This window comes from Paralichthys olivaceus, chromosome 17, assembly GCF_024713975.1.
Source record: "Paralichthys olivaceus isolate ysfri-2021 chromosome 17, ASM2471397v2, whole genome shotgun sequence".
Classification (NCBI taxonomy): Eukaryota; Metazoa; Chordata; class Actinopteri; order Pleuronectiformes; family Paralichthyidae; genus Paralichthys; species Paralichthys olivaceus.
This window is the reverse complement of record NC_091109.1, coordinates 19269185-19296596: the sequence shown is the minus strand read 5'-3', so window position 1 is coordinate 19296596 and position 27412 is coordinate 19269185. Positions and strand designations below refer to the sequence as shown.

At 44.4% G+C, this 27412-nt stretch overlaps 1 protein-coding gene across 2 annotated transcripts in view; it reads right to left on the bottom strand.

The window, feature by feature from the left end:
• Positions 1–27412, bottom strand: part of drosha (drosha ribonuclease III) — a 77494-nt gene that overhangs the window by 5479 nt on the left and 44603 nt on the right. For both annotated transcript variants that reach the window (XM_069512460.1, XM_069512461.1), the window contains exons 24-31: positions 21388–21432; positions 17920–18077; positions 12301–12406; positions 10499–10640; positions 7698–7780; positions 5988–6091; positions 3425–3517; positions 2374–2420 (exon numbers count right to left, since the gene is read on the bottom strand). In XM_069512460.1, the coding sequence (XP_069368561.1) occupies positions 2374–2420; positions 3425–3517; positions 5988–6091; positions 7698–7780; positions 10499–10640; positions 12301–12406; positions 17920–18077; positions 21388–21432 (778 nt within the window). The remainder of the gene's footprint in view (positions 1–2373; positions 2421–3424; positions 3518–5987; positions 6092–7697; positions 7781–10498; positions 10641–12300; positions 12407–17919; positions 18078–21387; positions 21433–27412) is intronic.

Here is a 27412-nt window from a genome sequence, read left to right as displayed (position 1 = left end):
CGAGTAATGGTGAAGCCAATGCTGCAGTGAGGGCCAACAAGACAATCAATGACGAATTACATGACACCGGGGCTAATGTCCTTGATTAGTCTTGCTATGTGAACAAATGAAGCGAGGCCCTCGACAATCACAGGAGAGACAATGCAGCTCCAACGGGAGTTGATGCGTCAAGGCGGCGGATGAGCCGAGTCTCATTATACGAGCGTGCGGTCGGGAGAGAGACACTCGTACTTCAAAGACGCGTTTGAACCCCGTCGACTGACCTTCCATATTTATCTCAACGAGATGATGTTGCAACAGCGAGGAACAGAATGTAAATGTTGTGGTGAGACTTCCCGCACGGAAAATCATTAATCCAGGCCTTGACAAGCGGATTCTGAAAATGCGAATAAACTGATCAGCCGGCTGCACTTCATTCAAAACGTGACCTCTAAGTAACGAGGACGTAAATGACGGACAGAGGAGGAGATCGGATCAACCGCCATCGAAAACTCAATGGTTCGGGACTTTCAGCCACATTAGGGCAACAACTCGTGAATTTTAAGTATTGATTAGTCTTAAATAATAAGGTTACTGAGCGATTAATCTCAAGGATGATGAGAAAGTAACTACGTCACCGGTCGAAAATCTACAAGCGTCTTTTTTACGTTGTCCGTATTTGTGAGCTATCGACAGAAGGTTCCATCCGTTTCCTTATCTAATAAATCAACCTTCACATAGTCTCTAGAAATCAAGTCAAGGTTTTTAACTTGTTTCTGTGTAATCAGTGGTCCAAAACAAAATGAACTTCAACTTCCAATTATACAGAACAGTGACCCCCCCCCCCCTCCTCCCAATAAATGACTTCTATGATTTATTCGTTATCAAATTGTTGTCGATCATTTAATCAACATTTTGTCCTTATTCTATCACAGTATTTTCAATCTTTCACACTGAGCGCCCTCTCTGTGTTTTCAGCCAGTTAATTAATTTGATTAATATAATGGACTCACCTCAGGTACTCTGGTGCACAGGGTGAGAGAAAAAGAGTACATCGTGCTGAGGGGGTTTAAATTAAGTGACAACACAAAGTCAAACAAAGCCCTCGAACTGGAAGTATTTTGCAGCAAAGGGAGGAAGACTTTAGGAGATGATTTTAAATTAACTGACCTTTTAGAAGGGAATTGCTAATCTAGTCACATGAAACTGCAATTTATGAGGGGGGAAATGTTCATTTACTAGCAATGAGCATCTATCAATCATGGTGACAGAGGCGTACACCGGGGAGAGGAAGTGGGAGGAATTAAGGGAGGAAGGAAGGCGCGGGAGAGAGAGAGAGTGTGCACTGAACTACGCCCCCTGATAAGGAACGAGGGAGTCGGGAGCAGAAAGAGAAGGAGATCAACAGTTTTAAATAGTAACAACCCCCAACACTAATGTTTCATAAAAAGTAAAGCTCGGGTGCACAAACAGTATCAATCACATGCGGCTGGAGGCCTCATTTACGAGCCAAATGAAATCAGAGTTTGACCTTCCTGCCCCCGGAGCGTTCCACAGGTTTGTTCCAACAAAGCCATTTGTGTTCGCTTCAGACTAATTAGTTGAGGAATGGTAAAAAAAAAAAAACGAACATTTGATTAATGCCGTGGTCACAGGGACAGCTGCGGCGTCCGGTTCAAACATTACTCTGGGATACGTAGCACACTCTTAACGCACTCGGTGTAATGTATGACATTACGCGTCCGCATACATATGCATCGAGTACAAGAGGCGGGAGATGATGGAAATGGCTCGTGGCGCATGTGTTTCTAAGAGGCGTGTAATTGTATTTTTACTTGGCAGTGAATGCCAAGTAAATGTCGAAATATCACTATCTATTTTCCTTAAGTGGTGGTTGATGACAAGATGAGAAACAGCCGAGGAGAGAAGCGGCACAAAGGGGACGCATCAGCCGCAATCTGAAGAGCAGCGCCGAGCACGAGAGAGTCGCTCAGAGTGTGAAGCCTCGTTCTCGTGGTCGACAAAAGGGGCTTGAAAACACAAGAAAAAAACAAAAACTTTGTACGGCCCTCGACATAAACTTCCTGCGCTCCCTCGGGATTGATCGACACGGTCGAGGATGCTTTGCTGGCCTCATCCTCGTTCTGTCGGTTCTCCATCTCTGGCTCGGCCCCATGCCTGTGCTCTGGGCTCGCACTTCAAACAGCCTAATGTCCTGTATGCCGCAGCCAACCGCCTGGTCAGGCCACAGCTCTCCGCCAGCCATCTTGCCTACTGTACAGCCAAGGCTAATATTCACCACTGAGGCAAAGAGTGTGAAAGGCTTAAAATGTGGAAAATGTGTGTGTGTGTGTGTGTTTGGAGAGGAGGGGTGCGTGTTGCCAAACAACTCACATTTTTCGAGTGCATCCATCGCAGCTCCCATTTCCGCCTGTTGGATGCTAGATTAGAAATATTTTTAAAAGGAGAGAGACAGAAAGAGAGAGAGAGAGAGAGAGAGAAAAGGTCTTTAGCATATTCAAGATGTCCCTTTTCTGAAATTCTGTCAAAAGAAAAGAAAACCAGGCCTAATATTGAGCGGATTATCAAAAGTGCTTTTTTATTTGTTTTGAAAGAGCCCCCCTTTGCTTAACAATAACAGGTAGCGCCGTGCACACATTTCAAAAAGGTAAGCCTATTGGCGGCTGTGGTGCCGGGCACTGTTTACGCCTGCAATTCAGTCCCAGCGTATACATTATGTGCTGTGTGATCATAGCCCACTGTGGAGGTGGATGGGAGCTTAAGTCATGTAAATACAAAAACAGTAAGCTGTCAAAGATCCTATGGAAGGGACAAACTTATCGCTAGCTTAGAGCAAGAGAGAACGCTTTCAAGTAGGGGGCTGCGGAGGGGATTTCCACATGTGGAGAGAGAGAGAGAGAGAGAGAGAGAGAGAGGGGGGTGGGGGGGCAAAAGATGTTTGATGGATTTAGGTTTCCTTTCTCGCAGGCTCAGCTGCGGCTTTATCGTCAACCCCCCCAGCCCTGAAAAGGCCTTCGTGCGGAGATTCACTTTCTTCGCTCAACAAAAGCAAGAGTGTGTGTGTGTGTGTGAGCACAAGCAAAGGTTTAACACACACACACACACACACACACCTGTCCTGCTGTGAGCACAAAATCCCAGGAAGACCCTAATGCAGCCCTAGATGCAGTGTCGCCTCATCACAGACTCCTCTTCTGCACAAAGTGATATTTCCATAACACAATTTACGTCAAATCAATAATGAATCGATTCATTTTCATTCTGCATAATGTCTCTCCCGATAGAATAGGCCAACAAGAGCTTAATTGCTATAATAAACACCATCAATAAAGCGCAGCCATTATTCTGGAGCCCATTAGCGGTGCACTGAGAGGGAGAGCGCCTTGTCCTGTTGTGTCTTGTTATATTGTACTGTCTTACTCACCTTGGGCCTTTGCCACAGCCGATTCGCTCCCCTTTGAAATACACGGCAACGGTGTAGGTGCGGGCGTGTGAGGGCCCCACTGTCTGCAGGGTCCTGCAAATTCAAACACAGAAATATGGCGTGAGACGGAGGAGGGCGGAGCTGAGAAATAGCAATAATACCCCAGAGAAAGGCGCAAGGACACTCAGGGACATTGTTCTTCAGAGAAATAACATTAAAAAAAAAGGGGGCGAGGGAAAAAAAAAGGTTTTCAATCAGAACAAATATAATTCATCTCAAGCAGCAGGTCTAGGCGAGGGGAATAGCGCTTTGATTCACTAGTGTGCTTTCAGAGCGCACAAAGCAATCTGAGGGACATGCAGTATAAACAACTTTTAAAGCCTCCCCTACTCCCCACACCCATCATCGTCAGATACAAAGATCTGTGTGTGGTTTTAAAAAAATGACATGTTGGGGGAGGAATTGAAATAAAAGAATGACTCGTCTTTGAGAGACCCACGAGCTTTTGGTTGCGCTAGAAGGGTAAACACTGGAAAAGCTGAGGGGGGGGGGGGGGAAATCTGAGAGAGGGACGATGAGAGACTCGATTAGTTTATAGATGTAGCTCATTTAAAGAAAAAACAGAAGCCGTCAGTTTTGCTCGATTTCAGCTGGGACGCACGTACAAGACAGATGACAAAACTTGGGAGATGTTTGAAATGTTAACATTAGCATAAACATCTCAGACCCAAGCTGTGAGTCACCTAAATTATTCACGGACAATTTACTTATTTCAGGAGCGCAGTCAATTTTTAATGCATTGTGGTCACTTATGACACTTTATCAATAATTCAGCTCCCTTTCTCACTTACAAATGAAGTGGCACGTCGCATGTTCGGAGCAAACAAGACTCCTGCGCGAGACGTTCTAGCCAAAGCTCAACAGGGAGGACGTGTCACTTGGAATTATTGTGCAGCTTCGATAACACAGAACGAGACAGGAGTAGAAAAAGAAATCTGCGAGGCTCTCGGGTTATCAACTCCAAGGCTGCACACAGAGATGGAAGTGTGCGAGGGAGAGGGAAGAGCAGCGCATGGGGTCTGCAGGGGCCGGAGCTCGCACTAAAAGCAGCTACTTAGTGACTCAGGCCGTTCTCTGCACAATGTCAGAGTGGGCATGTGTCTGCTCCCTGGTGTCTCCTACACACAGACGATATGTACAGTAACGTGATGGAGCTGGGGTTGAGGTGTGGATCTGTCTTCAGCCAGACACGTCCACCGGGGGGGCCTTTAGCGGGGGGGGGGGGGCATTAACTCCTTTAACTCTCTCCGTCATTCCCTCCACCTGCCTCGGCCATTTACGCTCTCTCTCTCTCTCTCTCTCTCTCTCTGTCTGACTCACACCCTTGTCTCATCCGGTGTTGTAAACAAATTCAGACGTGACACCAGCAGCTGCTGCGTGAAATTCTAGAAAAGCTGCGTGGTTCCGACCGGCCGGGGTCAGGTCACCTCGTGAGGAGTCCGGCCGCTGCCGTTGTACTTTCAGCGAAATAATCACACTCGAGGGTGTGGCGTCAAATTTCGTGCGCGTGTGGCGAAATGTCGAAATTCAAGTCGTCCGAGAGCTCCGTCGGTTTCTCGCTCACGTCCTTGAGTTTGAGGGAAGTGTTGATTGTCGTGTCAGAGTTGTGCTGCGTCAAAAATCTCCCTCCGTCGGGCTGATAGAGCAAATACTAAACAGAGGAGGAGAGCTGACAGTCGAATGAATACGAGGACGAGAGAGAGGCGACGGATTAAATGTTCATTGTACATAAAACTGCTCCGTCTCCAGCTGACCCCCCCCCCCCCCCCCCATTTCTTTTTATATCAGAGAAAAATACTGTTTGTCAGTTTCCATGGCGACAAACGCATCGCTTCATGGCAGCTCTGAAAAGCATTCTGTCAAATGACACTTGCTCCTTGACCTTTTTGTCAAATAGGTCTCTTTGGCCGTGAGTGTTTATCACAACAACAGAGACCTTTACACAGCGTCCAGGGACCAATAACGAGGATGAAAGTCCAGTAAATAATGTTTGTTCCATTTCATTTTTTCTAAACGTGGACTGCAGCACATGTGGCGCTCAGCTGAACACATCTCCACGGAGGAGCTGTGGATCGTATGCTGAAGATTTTAAACCGAAATTAACAAATATAGGCAAAAAATTCAATAAAAATCAGGTGTTATTTATTCTAATTTTATATTTTTATATTATTCTTTAATTAATGTGACAAAGTGCCTGTTAGGTATTTGATTCTCTGCATCATCCAAAACTGTCATTTCTTTTTTATATTATGATTTTTAACAGAATCTAAGTATCCCTGTGCACATCAATACAAAAACACCATTTCATTATGTTTTTTCTTCTTAAATTGGATCATTTAAATTCAAAACTTTACTTTTAGACATATTTCAACCTCAATTCAGGGCGAACTAAAAGTCAGTGTTGACAGACAGATAACATTTTGGTTTTACTTCCACAAATGTAACACCGGCGTCGGCTCAGAGCAGCGTCAGGGAGCCTCCGAGTGTTTTTCTCGAGTCTTACTTGTACAGCGGGATATCGGGCTCCTTGCCCTCTGTCCTCAGGGTCAAACAGCACTGCTGCAGCTGGGACTTTGGGTCATTCCAGTCCTGGTTCAGAATGAACTCCTGCAACACACACACACCGAACACAGCACACACTTAATCACGCTCCCCGTTTCTCAGACTTCATTCAAAGAATCAGAGACACCAGAAATAAATTTAAAAAAACATCTGCGGTTACAAACTCTTTCTCCCCCCCCCTGGTCGCTTATGCTTTTATTTCATTCTTGCCATGACCCTCTCCACCCCACCACTTTTTGCTCTCACTTATTTGCCCTCGCTCTGACTGGCTCTCCATCCGTGTCTTCACGCTGAGTACAAATCACAGGCTACTTAAGACAAAAGCCAATCCCCGGCCAGAAATAAAGAGCGTCTGGGAGTCTCCCAGGTGTGCAGCCCTGATACATTTCTCTTATCCAAGGGGGACTTCTAAAAGCCCTTCCATTAACAGGGAAGCAGCCTTGTCATAAAAAGGCAGACTTTGAATCCAGAACTGTCTGCTCCTATTAATTTTCTACAAAGAGTGCTTCTGCTTCTGTTGCTCTCGCTCTTCTACACTCCAGCTCACACACACACAACCCCTCCATCTCTTGCCATCGTGCTTAACTTCCCCTTTTTCTCCTTCCCACTTTTCCTCACTCTGGGGGGCATCTTCACTCCTTTTGCCTAAGGCGCAGGAATTTGGCTGTTTTTGAAAAGAGCGCAGCGTATAGCCCCGGTGCTAGTACAAGCAATTTCAAGTGCATGGATGCATTGACACTCACACAAACCCCTCTATATGCGTAATCACACAGTGCAGCGGGGAAAAAAAAATGCAAACATAAGGAAAGGAGCGTTTATGTCCCTTGTTTTTCGTATCTATTTCCATCCAAATTGGATGAAGCAGCACAGTGTGCAACGCTGTGGTTTCCAGAAGGCTATGTAAGGAGACATGCTGGCTGTTTCACAACTTTTCTCTTGGAAGTGGAAATTAGGTGCTCTCTTGCAGCGACCATGACGCAAAGCTCAGCTCCTCTAGAGCTGGGGATTCTCCCTGGAGAGACACACCAAGACAGCAATTAGCATGGCATATCAGACCACTGCAGCAGCTTCACAAGGAGAGGTCCACGCTATGAGGAGACTCGTACAGAGCGCGTGTGTGTGTGTGTGTGCGAGAACACTCGTGCACATGCCTGTTTAGGTACGAGACTGTAATAGTTTGTGTCTTTTACCACGGCAGCAGTTTTAATGGGAGTACGGCTTTTAAGGCTCTTTTTTTTTTGTTTAACTTGAACGATTCAACGATGCTCGAGTAAAAGACTCGTCCTTCCTCGCTCACATCTGGCCATGGGCTCGATCTATCCGAATCCTGGAAGTGGACGCCATCAACAGCCAGAGCACTTCTTGGATCAATGGAAAAACACTGACGACTAACGTCAACAACCCGACACTGTTGTGATTCCCATTAAAGATGACTAAGACAGCTATTTGAGCCGTCAGCGTGAGAGGCGTTCAAGGGCCGAGCACCACTTCAGGCGCCGCGTCGATGGTGGCACCATTAGTGTCCAGCCATTAGCTCTCCTCCTCCTCTTCCTCATCATCATCATCTCCCCGGTTCTTTCTCTCTGAGGCGTCCAGCTCAGCGGCTCATTGATCAGGTGCGAGTGGTGAATAGCTATCAATAGAGACTCACCTTCAGTCGGGGGAAAAAGCAGACATTCATGAAAGTGTGCACGAACTCCAGATCTTTATCTATGTAGAGTGCGGCGATAAAAGCTGCAGAGAGAAAAGGAGAGAAAAGAAAAAGGACAAAGCGTTAAAAAAAAAAAAAAAAATGTCTGTGGATGTGCAGCTTATTTTTCTGCTCTGCTAAACACTTGCCTCGGTCCCTGCTGAAACAAATAAACCATTAACAAAGACCAGAGGACAAACCTCCACTGCGAGCAATGTGATGTTAATGTAAACAATTGGAAAGGATGGCTGTCGTCGTCCGTCTGTTTCCATCAAACAGGAAATTGGTGCGGCAAGGGCCACACAGAGTTCACCGAAACATCTACACAAGATAAAACTGTATGGGAAGCTGAATTGAGAGTAACTGGTGATCTGACTGAAGTGAAAAAGATTGGAAATGTGAGCGGTAGGTGCCGGGTGTCATTTTCATCTCGTGGTTTTCCCTTTGTTTCCCTCCTCCATTAGCTGCCGCTGCATTCACTCATCTCCGTGACTAAGACAGCGGGACACGAGAGAGGGATAATAGGTAATATTTCAGGGGGCCAGCGAGGGCCTGCCGTAGCCGCGGGGCACGGCTGCTCATATGCAGAAGCGCCACACTCATTTCCAGCGCTGACCCTCGTCCCCTTCCCGTGTCGCCAACTCTGCTCTGGCCTGAACTCTGAGGGATAATTTGAAAGGCAAATGATACGAAGCTCTGTGTTGTCCTTTAACCTTCAGTGTGTGTGTGTGTGATTCATGCATGACTCCGACTGTCTGATGCAGACCTGGAACATATTAACGATTTTCTCAGTCTCTGTGTTTCTATATTTTCGTCTTTGTCACTGCTAGCGCCCCCTATTGGCCCAATGTGGAGAGTACTGGGTCTCCTCTAATGCATGACTTCAGTCCCAGTAACGCTCAGACACATTTTATTCTGCCTGTATGTTCCTCTGCATATATTATCCAAGACGTGCACACACAACATTTCCCTTAGATTGTCTTTTATTCAAGGCTTTTAAATTAACTTCATGTGCATTGAAGATAAACTACATGTATTTAATTTGTCTCCCAATCACATGCATGAACTAATAAAGGAAAACCATACAAACATTGTTTATTCAAAATGGAAAACTGGAGAGTTGTCTTTCAGATTCTTTTCAAACTGAACTAATCCTGGAGTTTTCAGAGGAATGATTATGAAGTTTATGAAGTCAGTTACTACTGTGAAATATATCATTGTCAGTATTTTTGTCAGTAGCTGGAACTTGGACTTGTGACCAGTTTATATATGGAGATCCATATTTTAACAAGTGAAATATAAACTTGTCACTGTCTCTGGTTTTCAGAAATGATGGAAAAGCCATTCCTTCAAGTGAATTCTTGTTTCTTATATCTACACGTTTACCGGAAGACAAAGACCAGGCTGATTTATTCCTCCAAACCTATGTGTTACGGTGGAAAGTGGTGGAAAGAGTTTCTACAGTTTTCTTGTAGCAAGTCACAGTTTACCCAGAACAGGATGAGCGTGACTTCATCCTGAATGAAGAACGAGTCAGCGGGTATCTGAGAACGGGCCATGGATTTCTTTTACCACACCTCAGGAGAGAGATTCACCACCTGACGATTCCAGCTGGAGTCGGGAGAACCACGAGATAATCCCTGACAGGCGTCCCACCCAGAGACACTGACAAATGTGTTTGACAACAAACCAGAGGCAGCACAGTCAGTGACTGAAGTCGCTTCATGGTGAAAGTGTCTCTGTAAACTTCACACCTGACGCAGCACATTGTTTTCATTCCAATATTAACAATCGTACTCATTTCAATTTATAACATACGAAAACAGATTTGAAATGTAAGCAGCTGCTACCCTGGAACACACGTCTTCTTTTTCTAAATTTAAATAAATAAATAAACAATAGGAGGATTACGCAGTGTGTGATTGTGTTGACAATTATTACTATAAATTATGATTTAACTTATTCATTATTTCAAGTTTAGAGAAATAAAAAATTAAAATTCTAATTCAATTTGAATTCCTGGCTCCTATTTTTAATTTTCACTCTTATGTTTGGCTAATGTGTGGTCTTCAAACTGCTTTTAATTGTTTCCTATCGTTTGCCTTCAATTATTAATTTTTGGCTTGAAAAGCAGTTCGTGACTGTGTTTTGAAAGGAGCTTTACAAATTAAATTCATTATTATTATTTATAAAAACTGTTTTTTGCTCCTGGGCGAGGGTGGTTGGTTTTAAACTCTTCTTTATGGATAAAAAATACAAATTTGAGGTAGAACATTAAAACCTACTATGTTATACCATTGTGCACAATGTACAATGAATATTTTATAGACATTTAACTTTTGTTATATTGCTTTTGGTGAAAATCATACTGGGATAATTATTAATATTGTCGTCACTCAGCCGCAACTGAACATATTTTCTAATTTGATTGAAAGAAAAATTAAGCAAGCAGGGCACCACCAGTAGATTATTAGAAGTGGCAACTGCAACTGATGGAAATAAAAAGAAGAAAAGGAAAATCACCACTAAGTCCTGTGACACATTGGGAGCATCATCCAGTGTCTGCAGCCGAGAAGTGACAGTGTTTGACATCTAACACGAAGAGAGCAGAGAAATCAATACTGGCACTTAATGTTGACTTTCTTAAACTGCACCAGGAGTGAGAGATACGGAAAAATGTGGCGGAGGGGTTATACAAACTAAATAAATTATTTTTCTTCGCTTTATATTTTTGCAAATGAATCAAAGAACCGTGAACCTACATTCCAACAAGTCAGCCAGCGTCTTGGTCCGCAACGCCACCGGTCGTTTGGTTTTGTCGTTGGTGATGGCGAACTCCTGCATGCCCAGCTCCTCCGCCACTTTGGCCTGCGTGCGGTTGTTCACCAGCGAACTGCGGAGCAGCTACGGACCAAAAATGTACGGGGGGAGACGTCAGAATCGTGCTCAAGGTGCGAACGCAGAAGCACTTCAAGCAGATGGAAAAATACAGAAGTACACAAATACATCAAAATAAAGCCCCACGTGGAATAATTCATCAAAAGACCGAACGGTAATGCAGAGTAAATGTTTCAGGGAGATTGCACGTTGCTCTGTTGAATATTGCATTGTGACTCGAGGCTGAGCGGATGACAACATGTTCGACTGGGTGAGGTACATTTACGTCTCTAAAAGGGAAAAACACAAACATGTTAAATATAGCTACGAGATGAGTAAAAGAGCAAATGGAAGCGGTTTGACTGACTGGCTCTGGCTTGCTGTGATGTGCCCTCCTTAACAGTACGCACGCCATCGCAATCAGAGCCACACAAGCGCACACACACACACATGCACTAGTTGAATGAGCACTTTTTCCCCGATTTGAAATCCATTTCAGATGTACCCCATCTTGGCTCTTGGGCATAGACAGCGCTGAAGCTTTCAGGCTCTCAACGAAAGCTTGATGGAAGCTTTTATACAGCTAACATCAAGGCTTCCATCTATAAGGAATACCCACGAATAAGCATCTAACTGCAGAGGTTCTTATTCAGTTTAGGACTCGTTCAATCCCTCCAGCCTTGAGTAGTCGCTCCTCTAAAGAGAAGTGCTGATGGTCGAATGAAAAGAGCGAGCTGTAACGGCGTTTGACGCTGTCAGAAAATGCGCTTACATGTTCACAGTGTGATCATTTGCTTTGTACCTGTGTTAAAAGCCATGCGCACACACACTTACACACTCACACAACTTTATTTTTCACACACTTGACAGCTTCTGCAAAAAATGTGCCGACAAAGACGTGTTATTGAAAACTACTGAACAATTTTGTCTCGTGACAATGCCCATCACAAGGAAGTACAGTAAACACACAGGCGCACTGTGGGGAGTTATTTTGTGGAAGCGAGCAAAAGAGGAAAAGGGGGTGAGTACCTGGCTGCCACTTGGAGATTCAAAGATTGATGGGAAGGAAGGATACACAATAAAAAAGCTTCCACACACAATCACAGCTCTGCTGTAACTTCAGTTCACGTAAACCCGTGTAAGAAGCAGCGAGCAGAGGTTTCAGGTAACTTCAGACGGCAGAGGCACGGAAACAGAGGATGGATACAAAATGTGCAAAAGTCCAAGTGTGTGGGAGGAGAACAAGCCTGTGAGAAGTAGGGTTGGGTAGTGAAATCTGAAATAGTTGCCTTTCGTACAGTGAATATAAACATCGCTGCACAAGCCCTGTTACCTTTTTTATATTTAAACTCGACACCACAACAAAATGCCTAAAGCTTAACGGTGAACGTGTGGCTACGTGTGAGAGGATTCTGAGACCACAAGCAGCACATGATTGAAAACAATATTAATCATGTGTATTATATACTGTGTAAAACTATCATCCATAAAGTTGTTACCGCCCTCGCATACATTTAGACCTCATAGTTTCAGCGGCAGTTGAACACGTACCCAGAAGTGGCCGGCTTCAATCTACTTTTTAAAATTAAATATATTATTAAATATATTGAAACTGTTAAATGTAAAATTTGGGGATTTGAGGAGCGTGCGTGTGTGATGACACATGATATAGGTGATTTGATCTTACCGTTAAATGTCCTTCGTGATGATCAGGGAAGTGGATGAACAGGTACTCTGTGGCCACCAGCTGCATGATCGAGTCTCCCAGGAACTCCATCCTCTGGTTGTGGCCCCTGGAGAAGATGGATGGATGGATAAAGTTAAAGAGGTAAAACGATGAGGAAGAAAAAGAACAGGTTGCAGAAGGATATGACACAGTAGGGGTGAAGTAGGAGAGCAAGGGGAAACGGGGTAATAAGAGGGGGCGGGGGGGGGGGGGGGGGGGGGGGTTCACTTACGCAACCATACATCAGTGGGTCATGAAAGGCATCGCACTCTCTTGACAAATCTACAAGGCTTTTAGTCTTTTAAGAGAAACAGTGAAACCGGCTGATGTACATTTCATGGGTGGCCTCTGGGAACGGCTGCACTGACAGGCTGTGTGACAACTCGGAGGCCGCCTGAAGTACCAGCCCTTTTGAAGAAAACGTCGAGCTTTGATTGCAATTCAAATATAAATGGGAAAAATACACGCTTTAAAAAAAAAAAAAAAAAACAACCTCCGGTGCACCTGCAGGAGTGCCTGTCAAACTCCTGAGCCCATGAAAAGCAGCAAGCGTGCACTCGGGTTTGGAGAACAACTTTCAACCTTCTAACAATTCCTAGAAAAAGCTAATAGCAGGACTGTGATACTGTACATCAGCTTCCTGCCTCTCTCGCCACCGCTGAAAGGCAGCGAGCATACTGTGGCTCCCTGCACAGAGCTAGACAGGGCAGCAGGAGCTGAGGGGGGGGGTGGTACGCTACTGCTGCTGCTGCTGTAATGGTCATTAATTAAACAGAATTATAGATTAGCATTGCAGAAGGGGGCTGGTGCTGTGCCAGGCAGGCAGGCAGGAAGTGTAGGGGGGCGTAAGTAAGTGCCATACAAGCAGCTAGGTATAGACAGCAGCTGAGCACACATCCATCTATAGAAACCAGCTCTTCACAGGGGAGGAAAGTTTGAAGATGAGAGAGAGAAGGATGCAGAGGTAGAAGACGAGAGGAGGCGGCTGACATCAAAGAGAGAGAAAGGTCAAAGTTTATTGTCCGATTCCTGGCGGCGCTACCTTTTATGAGCCGCGGCGGATCTGAGCCAAAGAGATTTGAGGCAAAGACTCGGCGAACGAGCTGTTTGAGCGTCTTTAACGGGGCTGAGCTGTCAGTCGATTTGGTTTTCAATTAATGTCATGATTATTTTTCCCGCTGACTAAATGTTTTAAAAAACACTGGCGTCCATCACAATTTGATCAAGACAAAAACAAATCTCCAACTCAAGATATTGGTCAACAACAGCAGGATTATTTTCTTTTATTTAGTTTATTAAATATCCAGCAGTAACACACTCAAGGTGACTTTTTCAAATTTCATATTTTGGATTCCAAAGATTTTTAATTTAATACAAAACACATCAGAGCAACTGTTTGGTATTTTTGCCACATAAATAAGCAATTTAACACTTTTAATTCATATTCTGTAAATGGACAAATCAGTTTTGGTGTTGCAGGGACAGAGAATAAGCAAGAATTTAAATGACTGCTTTATATTTCACAGCTGGGTTGAAAGACCCAGGATTGAGCTTCATTAGCAGGGAAGGAAGTCAAGGAACGCTGCCTGACGCGTACTCCTACATTTAAAAATCACAGAGCTTCTTAATGAAAAAAGAATCTGCCACAACACGTGTGCAGAGCTGAGGCTGGGAAGAGGAGGCAAGAGAAGACTGACAGAGGAGAGAGGTGGAGGCCAGACGTCAACAGGTTCGCTGCGGATTTGATCAAAATCTACCAGATACGCTGTATGTGAGCTGGGGAAGGGGTTTGCCAGGGAGCTCATGCTGCGTAGAAACAGATTGAGAAGGTGTGGAGAGACCTAATTTCACGTCCAATAGGAGGCAGAGCGAGAGATGGAACAGTCGAGTGACGGTGAGAGACGAATGGAAAAAATAGAGGAGATAGAGGGGGAAGAGGAGAGATAGAACGGGTCAAAGAGGAATGCGTTGCTGTGTGAAGCAGCACAAAGAGCCATCCCTTATTCACTTCAACAGCAGAGGCACAATGCTCCAGTAAGGTGGGGGAAATTGAAGTAAAGTGTGGAGCCGAGGTCTTTATTCGCCTTTGACTTTGATCTAAAATACCTTTAACAGCCTCTGTGAAGAGGCAGCGACAGGCCGCTCGCTCCAAAAGTGGGGAGCTCTCCATTTTGTAAGGCAATTTTTCCTCTCGCTTCTTAGGGAAATTATGTCCTTGTTTCAAATGTGCATGCTTGTGCAAGGTTCAAATGTGTAAACCGCAGCTACTTTGGACAAAAATGTAACTGCGGAGGACAAGTGGAGCGGTGACTCTGGACTCAAACATTCAGCGATTGTGTAATTTCAGGAGCAAAAATCCACTGGAGGTTCTGAGAATACATTTTGCCACATCAAAAGATCAATATGAATTCAAAAAGGTTCTTTGGTGTAATGAAATCTCAGGGTCTCTTTCTAAAAAATGCACAAAACAGAAAATTACTTTTTTCCTGCAGAGGAAAAATATTCCCTTGGAGTTAAAGTTTTAGAATGAATGACATAAAATCTTTACAGACACGATATTTAATCCACTGCCAAAACTCAAAACTCGTACTTTTCTTCCAACAGAAAATGAGTTGAGATGTTTCACCACACTTTACTGAATCACCAGATATGAACCTTAAGTACAGACCTGATAACAAGCTTCTATTTCAGGCTATATCTTGTACCTTTCTGCAAGTGGCCTGCTACCCTTTTTTTTTAAAAATCCCCTTTTCTACACAAAACAACAACAAACTCTGAGCTGCAACACATTAAAATTTATTTTCATAAAATTCCTTTAATTTTATTGCTTATAAAAACTGCAACACGCCGAAATGTTGCATTTACCGATCCGTGTTTTAATGTCCCCTAAATCTGGCTAATAGAACTTAATTGCGTGTATATTCTTCAAATGACCACTTTCAAAGCTGCATAATAAAATTCACTTTGATTCAACAAACAACACTGAACACCAAGCGAGGTGGACACTTTTACACAAATGGTGAAATTCTTGCAACACCCAGCGTTTCCGCTGTGAGAGAAGAAGAAGCCCGGTGCCTGGGGGCCGCAGCTCTGTTTGTGCTGTCAGATGCAAGCCTACGTTCTCCACCTCTCACAGGGTCAACTCCCAACCTTCCTTCTTGTGCCGTCCTCCTCTAGGTCGGTTTGTCCTCTACTCCAGCATAAAGCGTTGGGCTAAAGGTCAACCTGGTTCCTGTCTCCTCATTTGCTGCCCACCTTATTGTCTGACCTTGCTTTTCCTTATCTCACCTCGTTCTTCTTTCCATCACGACAGAGCGACCTACTTCGGTTCAACCTTTGGTCCTCACGGGCAACCGTTGCTAGGCTCCATCTTCAAGTCAGTCGGCTCTATTTGGGTCAACGTGCCTTTGGCCACTAATGAGCTAATGAACATCAATTACCCTGGAAATGTGTAAATGATCTATTTGTTTTTGCTTCGGGAAAATTAACAACAATATGTAGCTACATAAAAAACTAATTGGGTTAAAAGTACTGCTTGTTGCTCACACAAAGATCAAACTGCTGGACGTGATGCCGACATGTTAAAAAATATCATCGCCATCGACCTTGAGAAGAAACACCTCAAAGTAAAGCTCGGCGGCAGACGAACCTCTGGACCTCTTGTCGATTTCACTGACCATGAGTGAGGAGAGGTTTGACATTTAAGTGATGGATTAGAGCAAACACGGCACTGTACTGCATGTGGGCAAGATACACACAACCACAGACATGCACACACACAAGGCAATGTCCTTGTGGCAAAACTAAGCAAGCAATTACGGACTGCAGCCTGCCAATAAGATATCAGAGTCGTGCTGCCAAGACTAATTTGCTTTAGCTGTCAAACTCACTATTGTGTTGTGTTGTGAAGCTCAGAAGTGAGTTAAGCTTCCATTGCAGATAATCCTCTCATTCTCAAAATCAAAAACACCTCAAATTGGAGTGAACAGTCTCATTAGTGGAAACATTTTCATATAAAAATAGCCATCTTTTTTTTTTTTAAACTTGCCATCTTCTGTTCCCAAGTAAACGAGCGAGGTTGTGCTGCAAACTGACCGAGCCGCTCGCTCTCTGATCAATTCCGAGTCCTCCCTGCAGAAGTTTGCAACTTTACCGACTATCGCAGAAATGTCAGAAGCAGAAGCTGAGCGGTATCAGTGCTAAATCACCACAGCAGCACTGTGACATGCAGCAGGGAACAGAGCAAACACTAAACTAAAATCTCCCCTCTGGCAGAATATATTGGGGCAGCTTATGTACATAGCAAACTGTGTCCAAATTCAGGGGCTGCATCTTTCAAAGGTCCACGAAGACACGAGTAGTCGACTGAGGGCGAGACGAAATTAGACGGTGGTGTACGGAGGATTTCTTATTAACGTCCCCTGGTTGTCCCGCTTGTGCTGTTGCATCATTAGCTTCTATGATCGGTTGAACTTACTGCAGCTCCGTCACCTGCATAGCTAGCCTATTAGCTTTGTCACCGGCGTGCAATGACTTGGAACACATTTGTCGGACAGCATGGTCGCTCCGCTGTGACGCAAGAATTACATTGTTTTGCTAAAAAAAAAAGGAATACACCAGCATTCAAAGCTGCCCCGAGCACAGACAGTCAGGACACCGAAGCATCTCATAAGCGGCGTGCGGAAATATGGCAAAGTAACAAATGCCTTACTCTTCAACGACAGCAGATCTGCGGGTTCACCCGAGGGAGGCAGCGGAGGAGGCCCCACGGATGAGCGGACAGTGTTCAACCTCGACTAACTGCTTTTGTAAATGAAGGGGGGTGTGGGTGGTATTAGAATACATTCTTAAGATCGCACGTCATATCAAATTTGTTGGATTTTTCTTCAGATGCATCCTCAGTGGGACATGGCAGCCGTCCACATTAAGTCTGGACTAAATAAATGCGAAGCCAGGATTTCACAGGAAGGGCTGAAGCATGACAATGAGAGGAAGAAAACTGTCAAACAAGAGATGTGGCTGCAATGAATGAAAAAAGAGAAAATTTAAACATCCAGCCCTGGACAACCCAGTGAATCAAAACCCCATTTCCCATGGGGCAGTGGGGTTATGGCCTCGCAGCTCCAGACCGACTACAGATATGGTGACTTCAGAGTCCCTCAGGGCCCTCTCTCTGTCAGCTGAGAGACCCTCGGATTAAAAACATGGCAGAAGAAACAGTTCACCGAGGTAATTTAAACATGACATTGAAGACATGGCTTCCCATCCAGGAAGCCACGGAGACTGTCAGAGGATGTGTAAGCTGCGGGGGGTAAATGTGATGATGTGGGAGGAGGCGGCTGCCACAGCTCACAACAAAAACAAACAATTTAAAATGCTTCATGATAAAAGTCCCAGCATCTCAGATCGCATTATTAACCATAATGCACCGTTCCTTATCACCTCTTCAGGGAGCTATGGACAAAGTCTGGCTACTCCTGCAGCATCCCTGCAAATTACATCTGGCCATCTAGCGCCTCACTTTGCATTTTTATTGGCTGTAACTCTATTACCAAACAAACAAACTGCGACTGTACTTACAGGGTGAGGTGGTTAAAGCCCACAGTCCTCAAGGTGAAAGCTCTGGCCAGCAGACGCACATGTGTGAACAGGACTCCGATAGAGTCCTCGAAGCTGGTCAGTTTCTGAAGGACCGGAGACGTCTCGATTAGCTGCCTGTCTGTCTGAGGCTCCTGGACCTGGACGAAACAATGAAGACAACAAACATCAGCAACACGGGGACAAGGCTCCATTAACGACTGGGGTTAACTGGTAGGATGAGATTGTGCAACATGCTGGTGTCCGTATACTTTTGTCCACAGACTGTGACAAATGGGTCAAGATTTAAAACAGCTTCCCAGATGAGGACACTTCGGAACGGAAAAGGAGGAGACGGATAAATGGTCTGGGAAGTCTTTGCCGTTATGATTCTAATGATGGCATTGATTTGTTTTTGTGTAATTTGGCGTAAACATCTCATTTCTTTGTTTGATTTATTTACTCCTTTGGTCTTTGCATGTGTATTACCCATTCTCTGCAGAGTGTCAGTAACAACAACTTCATGGATCCTCGAAACCAGACGCAAATGAAACCCTCCTTACTCAATGAAGTCACTCTGCATAGGCTCGTCAGATAAATTCCTTAACTGAAATGGATCTCTACAGTACGTGCTGCTCGAGGGCTTGTTTAGAGTGTGTGTTTTTACTCCGTCTCAAAACAAACTCAGATCTGCAGCAGATGGAACATCTTAGTCATTAAGTGTTAAGTCAAACTGTTTGCGTTTTTTTTTTTTTTTCTTCCTGAATCTGGAGATTCAATCGGACCAGTTAACATCTCTGGTGACTCTGTGGCACCGCTGGTTTTTAAAGCAGGCTGACGTCTGATGAGTCTTTTAAAGAATGGCTCTTTGAGTTGGGAAAACAGCTGCAGATTACGCTTTAAACATTGGCTTTACGGCTTGGTGAGTTCAGAGGTAGGCTGCTTCAGCAAAATCACGATGCTCTTTTTAACTGCAGTATTCGCTCATGCCTATGCTCATTAGAAAGAGAAATTATATGCTGAGAAAATATGGGCATGAGTGTTTGTTGAATCAAGAGATATCCTTATGGGTGCATTAATTAGGCAGCTAGAAACATCTAATTGGTCTCTGCGTGGTGCAACTGTGAGCTTGACCAAGACATCTTTTCCAAAGAAAGAGGAAAAAAGGAAAAATTGAGCCCCTATAATTTCACGTGGAGATTTAAAGGCAGCACATTCAGTTGACCTAGCTTGATCCATTTAGCTGTACACTATAAAGTATCCCACACGTGAGAATAAAGAAAGCTACTGTCAAGGCTCTCCAGGGAACGATGGTCGCTTTCTTCTTTTTTCCAGCGTCTTTGTTGTTCATTGAGAAATGACAAGTAAACAGCTTCCTCAGAGTCCTTCATGTCAAGCCAGTTAGCAAAGCAGAGATGTATTTTTCAAACTCAGTGTTTTAATTGGAGTGCTGATGTCATGGTTCCATCTTCCAATACGTCCAAACTCCCGTTTTTTTCCTTCTGTTAATTAACGAAAGCCGTTTAAATGTCATGCATCAAAACTAACGACATCTGACGAGTTCAGCACTCACAGGCGCAAGCTATCCTTCAGGGGGAATGGCCGGCAGCAAGGCTTCAAACGAAGTGAGGAGAGGGGAGGGAAAAAAAAAAAAAAATCAACAGCGGTTATGAAAAATAAAAAAAAAATAAAAACCACTTTTGAAATGGCTTCAAAGCATCACTTTCAGCTGAGTCCAGACAGAAAGCAGAATCAGAGCCCAGGTCTTCTGAGGCCCCAGAAAGCCTGACATTCGTGTTACTCCCTGATAAACCAAAGGAGAAATTTTGAAATCCAGACTCAACGTAAATGACGCTCTGATAAATTATTTTGGAGAGCTGCGGGTGATGATGCGCTGGTGCGAATCCAGCGAACACGAAAGACATAAAGATGTGCCTGTCAACCGCTAAGCATACCACTGCGCTCTGTAGGGCACGTCGGTGGCACAGCTAATGTATGCGTGTATGCCAAAGATGGCTGTATGCATAATTACCCACGCCATGGCGAGCTGCCATAGCCATCCTCTCAAATCTCATTAAGGCAGCTCCTCTTTCACCTCCGATTTGTTGTCATCTTGGCGAGCAGAGAGGGGGCTAACACCTTGTTACCTCGTAGTAAGAGTTTTGGGCATCAGAGTCTCGCCTAAACTCGGAGGAGCGTTCATCAATTATGGAACAATTAAATAAATAATAAATGAAAGATGTTTTTTCATTGTGTGAATCTGTTTATATCATCTCGAGCCAAAAGGTCAGGATGCTATCAAGCTACAGGGAGGTTGGCTCACTTTAACAGGCATTACCCCACAGGCAGAGGACCACCCAGAGGAAACCTCAGCCACGCGCGGTGAGTGGTAATAAGGCCGCCGCTCTGAAGTGGCTAATCACTACCCATGCAGCACACTGTGGAGGTTTCTCGTCGCACCACAGAGCGGTTGTAGGGTTGACCCCGGGGCACCACCCAGGCCACGGTGCCGGCCGCTTGAGCGGCACAAAACAGCCTGCTGGATAAAACGAGTTTATTCTGAGCAATGACGAGCTCGATGAAAACATCCAGATGCTCTGTTGATCTCCAGCGTTTGGGGATGAAAAATTAAAGGCGTGAGGAGCCAAAGATGTGGAAAAAAACAAATATATATATATATATATATATATATATATATATAAATATATCCATAGAGATTAACGTAAACAGAAACACAATGTTTTTCTTTAATTGGGCCAAGCACTGATATGCAAAAATGCACATAAGAAAACGCAGCGACACACGCAGGAAGATGAAGAGAATTAACAGCCTAAAGACGAGTCTCTGCGTACACACAAAGAAACACTTTCTCCTCACAAAAACATCAGAGAGAAGGATGCCTGACGGTCCCTGGAGGCCCCATGTGATTCGGGACTGTAATCCTGTTATGGCATCTTTGATCTCTTCTTCCAAATCCTAATTTCAAACAAACACTGTTGACATGTTCAATGTTTCTGGGCAGATCATGTAGAGCAAACGAACGGGAGAACAGAGAGAGAGGGAGCGAAGAGACAGCGAGGGCGAGTGCAAGAACCATGATGTTGCAGAAGGAGAGAAAAGAGCGATGGAGAAGAGGAAGAGACACGGAGAAAATGAAAAAAGGGGATTAGGGTCTCGTCTAAAATGGAGAGCAGCGAGACATAGGAGCATGACAATAGAGACTAGTGGAAGGCTACTGGGGCCTTGTGACAGCTACAAAGAACTCACTCAGCCTAAGGCAAAATAACTAACAGCATGCCCACCTCTGTTTGCAACACTCACACACATTCAAACACATAAACATACATTCAGGCTGGAAAAACTTCAAAGATGGGCGAACAGAGATGTTCAAGATGTGTCTTGAGGGTAAGGTGAGTTTCAACGAAGCCAAGCCGAAAATAAACATCAATAATAACACATATCTCAACTGACCTGCAGGGGGTGTGGTGGGTAGTTGAGCCAGACCTCCCGTAGGTCCTGTGAAGACAGAAGGTGGGGAAGAGAGAGATGAAGAGTCAGAGGGACGAGATTATAGCGTTTTCCTGGGTCGTCTATGTGAGTAAATATCATTCTATTATTCATTAACAAGAAAGTAAACAGGGTAGTTAGCTAATAAAAAATTCAAACAATGCATAATATTGATATTTGATAAATATTTTACTCTCTAAAGAAATAAGCAATTAAAAACAACAACGTAAAAGTTCACCTCAGATATTTCTTGACAATTTTAACGGGTAGAGACCGTAGATGATTGAATTTAAAGATGGAGGACATGACAGCTCCCCAAAGCCAGAACGTCTCGACCGTGATTGCTTTATATAACTGATATATATGTGTAGATGTGTCAGATAATAGTCGGGGGAATGTGTCGTCTCTTAGCAACACAAACTGTTAATTGCACAGGATGCAATTCTGTCCAAAACAAATAACAAGGCCCCAGTTAACTACGCTCAACCTGGTTCAACATAATTACTACATCTGCATTCATGGATTTTCTTTTGGCCATATATTACGGCAGTAGAACAACATGTAAACACGACCTACAACATATAATCACCTCACAGTTAGGAATAATAAGAAAACAGTTTCCTATTTAAACGAACATCCAGCAGATACAGATTAACATCAGCATTCATTTTGAGTTTCGAGGTTCAATATCGCACCGTTTTGCTCTCCAACAACTCCTAGAGGAAATATCTGGCTACTTAGCAGTTAAACACTCCACCAGCTTGTTGCTAACTTTGTCAGTCTGCAATTTGGTGCTGGGCTGGGAGTGAGTAGTGGATTTATCTGTGTTTTTTTTGCCACCTGCTGCTGCTTAATGAAAGCTGTGAGAGTGAGTCTCACTGCCGTCGTAAGTCTGAAGCAATGAGCTGAAAGACACTAAAATGCTTCATAGAGATGAGGAGGAATCTGTGCAGGATTCTGTGGCAGAAACTGTTCACATTACACAGTAATGGGCGATGTCGAAATATTGATCAGAGCAGCTTTAAAACAGCAATTTTTAAACTCATACGATTTCAGTAACTAAGAATAGCCGTTCCTTACAAACACAGATCATATGACCATTCACATAAAACGGAGGTAGATTTGCACTTGGTTGAAGAAAACACTATGAATGACGAACAGCGATGGTGGAAAGTAAGAACGGGGATTATTTATTTCTTGGACCGACAACCAGGTGACAGTAGGTGTTAGCAGTGCTTTGCATTCACCGCTAATAGTCGAGACGGGACTGATGAGAACAAAACAGGAAGCTGACAGGGGTTGTCAAACATTTCCTTTTCCGTCCGTCCATACCAACAACGCAGACCTGGATTTTGCCAAATTTCTCCCATTCAGATGCTAAAAAAACTCCTTATCAGCGACAGCGCTTCTGTTTCTCAACATTTAATATGCATTCATTTCTTTTATCATGCGGTAAACATACAAAAAAAAGAAGAATAGCCTGTGACGATATGCCATTGATGGCTCTGTGTAGGGGGACACTCCGGATTCCTTACTCCGAGTGCTTTGAGGTGCGATCAGCAGCCCCAGTGGGAGGCAGCGGAATAAGAGCAAATGAGTAAGCATCTCATTTTCAGACCCAGAGGTCTGTGTCTGGACCACCCACCGGGGAGTGATGCAGGGGGTCTGGGATGTGGATTTGAGTCGAAGGTGAGGGGTGTTAGAGGGAGGGGTTGTGGGATCTGCCCTGGATATGCGTGCCGTCTCTGGAGACACACATTGACAGTGTCTGACTCCTTTTGCCTCCTCTTTCTTGTGAGAAACATGTGTAAGATCAACAAGGTTACTCAACACCGCACTGGGGTAACGCTACAAGACTGAATGGTAGAATGACCAAGGCTGTAAAGAAAACACAACGGAAAGAGAGAGCGAGAGGGGAAACAGTTTGCATAAGCTGCGTGCAGCTCACAAGTTCTTGCCAGGGACAACAACAACCAAGTAGATTCTGTCCTGGCGTCTATGTTAGCTGACACGCAGCTGTGATATAGACCAAGCGAGGGCCTCTAAAGTACAGTATCACTCGAGTGTTAAAAAGGTTCAAGGAGATAAAACTGTAAAATGCGGCGCTGCTCTATTGGGGAGTTGTGTGTGGTCAACGGCATCAAATGGGTGCCTCAGCTTCACAACCCACCCAGCTGGCAACCCATTGCCTTGAGCAGCCAATGAAAAATTCATGAAAGTGGTCAATACATTTGAGCAAATGCTTCCTTTTTGTTGCTTGTCTCAGCCGAGGACTGGAGTTGAAAAGCTCCGAGTTCATAGCAGGTAGTAGTCAACACGGAGCCTGCTTGTGAATACAACACAGGCTGAGGATGGCGTCGTTTAAATGGAAAGTCGATATCACTGACTAATGGATCACAAATTGCCATAAAACACGTGAAAGTGATGCATCTAGAACATACGTCGCACATCCAGGCATTTCGGAAAACGAGGAAGAAAGGACAGGGAACAGGAAAACACAACAAAGAATAAAAACAAAGAGAGAGGGTGTGAAGTACACACAAGTTGCTACGGCTTATGATTAAAATCCATCCACAGGGCGCACGTGATCCGCCCACATGCTGTATATAGAGCCGAACAGCTAATGTTTCAATTACAGGCATTCCAAAGACAAGGCAGACAATGATTAAGCCAGCATCGAGTGGGGATTTAAGAATAACAACAGATTTTTTTTTTCTTCTCCCTACTCTCTCTCTCTCTCTCTCTCTCCCAGCACGAGGAAGGTATAATTACTGGGGGCACAAATCAACATGTGCAGCAGTTGAATCACAGCCATTTGGAGGATGGAGCTCTTGTGGTACAAACAGGAAGAAAACAAAAACATATTCAAACATGTTTACTTGAGTGTCAACAACCTACTCATAATAGGAGTTGAAATGAAAAGCAACTCGGTGAAAGCACCTATATGATGTCCATTTAAAGGTGTCCTTCAATCAGAGCCCAGGGAATCCATACACAGGCTTAGGCTTGCAGAAACTCAGGGCTCACAAGTCATCCGTGAATAGGCAACACCTTTATTCCCTCTATCCACCCACATAGTCTCTAGCCCCTCTAGCCTCACTCACCCCTGGGATTCTTGGCCATCCATGATTGGGACATAATGGTGCTCTTCTCTGGTGCTCTTCTCTGACAAGGTCCAGTGCTCCCTGACAAATTGGTCTCTAGCTACAGGCTGCCAATCAATCCATCAAATGTAGTAGTGCAGCAGAGAAATCGATTAAGAGATAGCGCAGCTGATCGATACCAACATAGAAGCAGCTCTACCTCCGCAACGCAGGCTTCTATCAGTGAATGGTGAAGGTGCTCTTCCAAATATGGGAAAACTAATGTGGACATTTTGGTGAAGTCCATCATGCGATTTATGGTGGAGGTAAAGAACAGACCCCCTTTTCAGTTCTTGTGTGTGGGCAGGAGTGCGTGTGAATGGAAAAATGGCTTGTGAATGTGCACATGCTTTCGTTCTCCAGGCTTTTACCGAACCAAGGACAGAGCGGAGAGGGCGTACGCGCTCTCATTCAAACATTACAATTTGTGCACTCTGTCCTCTGACAACTACGGCTAATATTTACAAAGATCTCAACAGAGACTGGGACATAGGGGCGTTGATGAAATGTGGCTGAGCGTAAAAAGCAAAGTGCAGTCACGGTTCATGCAACAGAAAAATAGAAACACGACCTTATTATCAGACGGACTGTTGTCCAGTGGATGTTATTTTAAAAAGAATGTGTCGCTGAATCCACCTAACACAGGGGAGAGGTGGCCTTCATATGCAGGGAGTTGTCATCCAGCCTTTAACCCGTGTGATCATGTAAGCCTAGCACACTCTACTGGTGCACCCGGAGATCAAAATAAAAAAGGCTTGGTTATCATATGTATGATTTAGAGACAATTTCACTGTTGGTTTGAAATTTAACGTTTGAAAGATTCCCAGCGTGAGCGAAAGCAAGCTGCCCTAAAACCCTCTCTGGTGCTGCTCCGAGGAGAAGGCTGCGATGCCACACCACCGACCACCGCAGCGCCATGGTGACCCATCTCAGTTGTCAAGGCAACCTTTGTTGGATTTGGTGTTTGAGTGCGAATGCTTGTGAGGTGGTGTTAATAAAAGCCAGCAGATTAGCCCATGGGCAACTGGTGAGATCATCATTATCGTGATTGCTCCTCATAAGAAGCACTTCCCTCAGGACATCACAGTGGCATCAACATCTTTTCCCGGCAATATTGAACTGCTGTTGAGTCCAGGTTGGGAGCAATTGAGCAGCTCCCCCTGAAGGAGACGCTTTAATACCCTCCACAGTAATGTCATTAGCAAATTAGAATCTATCGTCTCCTCCGGGCTTCTGTGCGCAATGAAGCTAGATTCCATCATCGGCAAGGGCTGTATTGTTTGGGAACTGGTGCCAGCAAAGGTGATGCGTTGAGAGAAAAACAAGGGGATGTAAAAAAATAAAAAAAAATAAAATGTTGCGCTCCAGTCCATGAATGCCATACCAATTAAGGAATAACAGAGAGGGGGGGGAAGACAAAAAAAAAAAGGGGGCACTGTTTGTCTGGCTGGGTCTTGAGGTGGAAATGACATGCGGGCTTTGCCTTAGGTAGTCAATTCTGAATTTTACCTCCGGAGTTGTGAAGCCTTTACTTTGACTTGTCATAAGAGGCCTGGTGCGAAACATCTGTGAGGGTAATGACATCCTGGAGTGTTGGGGAGAGAGGAGAGTGGAAAAATAAAAGACGAACGAAAACAAGAGGTCGCAGAAGAGATAGCGGGACGCATCCTGTTGTCCCCGACAGAAGAGGAGGGAGTGATCACCCATGTGTGTGAATGGAATAGCACACTGGCAAATAGGAGAGACAAAACCAGAACCCGGTGCGATGGAGAAAAATGCATTGTCCTTCAGTTCTGCACAGCATCTCATTAGTTTGGTAATGTGCTGTGTGAAGACCCATTCTGACATGTTAAGGTAGAAATCTAGAAGGATGCATGCGGTCCTGCAGACCATAGAAATGTATCTCACACTCGGTCTGTCCGTCTCTGCTCCGCCCCGCAGCTCCCCACCCCCCCCTACCCATCATACCACCTGGCTGGTGTTTGGCTTTCTGGTCTGTGTCCATCTGTCTCCTCTCAGTTTGTGTGACAGAACAGCCATCAGGAGGATTCAGCATGGGGGCGAGGGGGTGAGAGGAGAAACTATTTCAATCCTCGCTCTGCGTCTCTGAAAACTTGCAAATCAAAGTAACTCAACTTTGATTTGCATAACTTCTCTTGTGCATCTGAGTCACATGCAACATAGCCAATGCTCCTTCAGCATCCATGGCTATATTCTATATAACCTGACCTGTGGTTTAACTTCACTGTGTTTAATATCCTCACTCACTGTAAAGGAGTCTTTGTAACGCACCTTGGACTTGGAAAAAATATTCTCACATGTGCACACTTGACATGATTGGCTGTCAGGTTGGAGGAGATCGACCTTCTTTGGTTCGGTAAGAAGCAGCAGACCTCGGAAGTGAATTTTTTTCAGACCCTTTCCTTATCAAGGCCCCCGAAGAGTTTAGACTTCCACTCCATATGAATGGTTTTTTGTGTTTCCATTTAAATTACATCCACGTTATATCAAACTCCAACGTCCAAAACAGGAAAAATGCTGCGGGAGATGGAAGACTCGGTTTAACCCAAGCTGGAAGACGAGGTCAGGCAGTCGTCGCTGACTCGATATTCAGCAGCGGTGGAAACAGATACTGAGAAACATCAACATTTATCATTTAGAGCCTGATCTGACGATGCTCATTCCATTTCATTTTATATTCTTCTTCTTTTCTCCTCTCCTTCGTTGTTTCACATTGATAAATATTTATGTTTGAATTAGTAAATTGTCTTTAAACAGTTTCTCACATCGGTGCTGGTGTTTATTATCAAGTTCGAAGGTCACATACAAAAGATCAATACATCAGG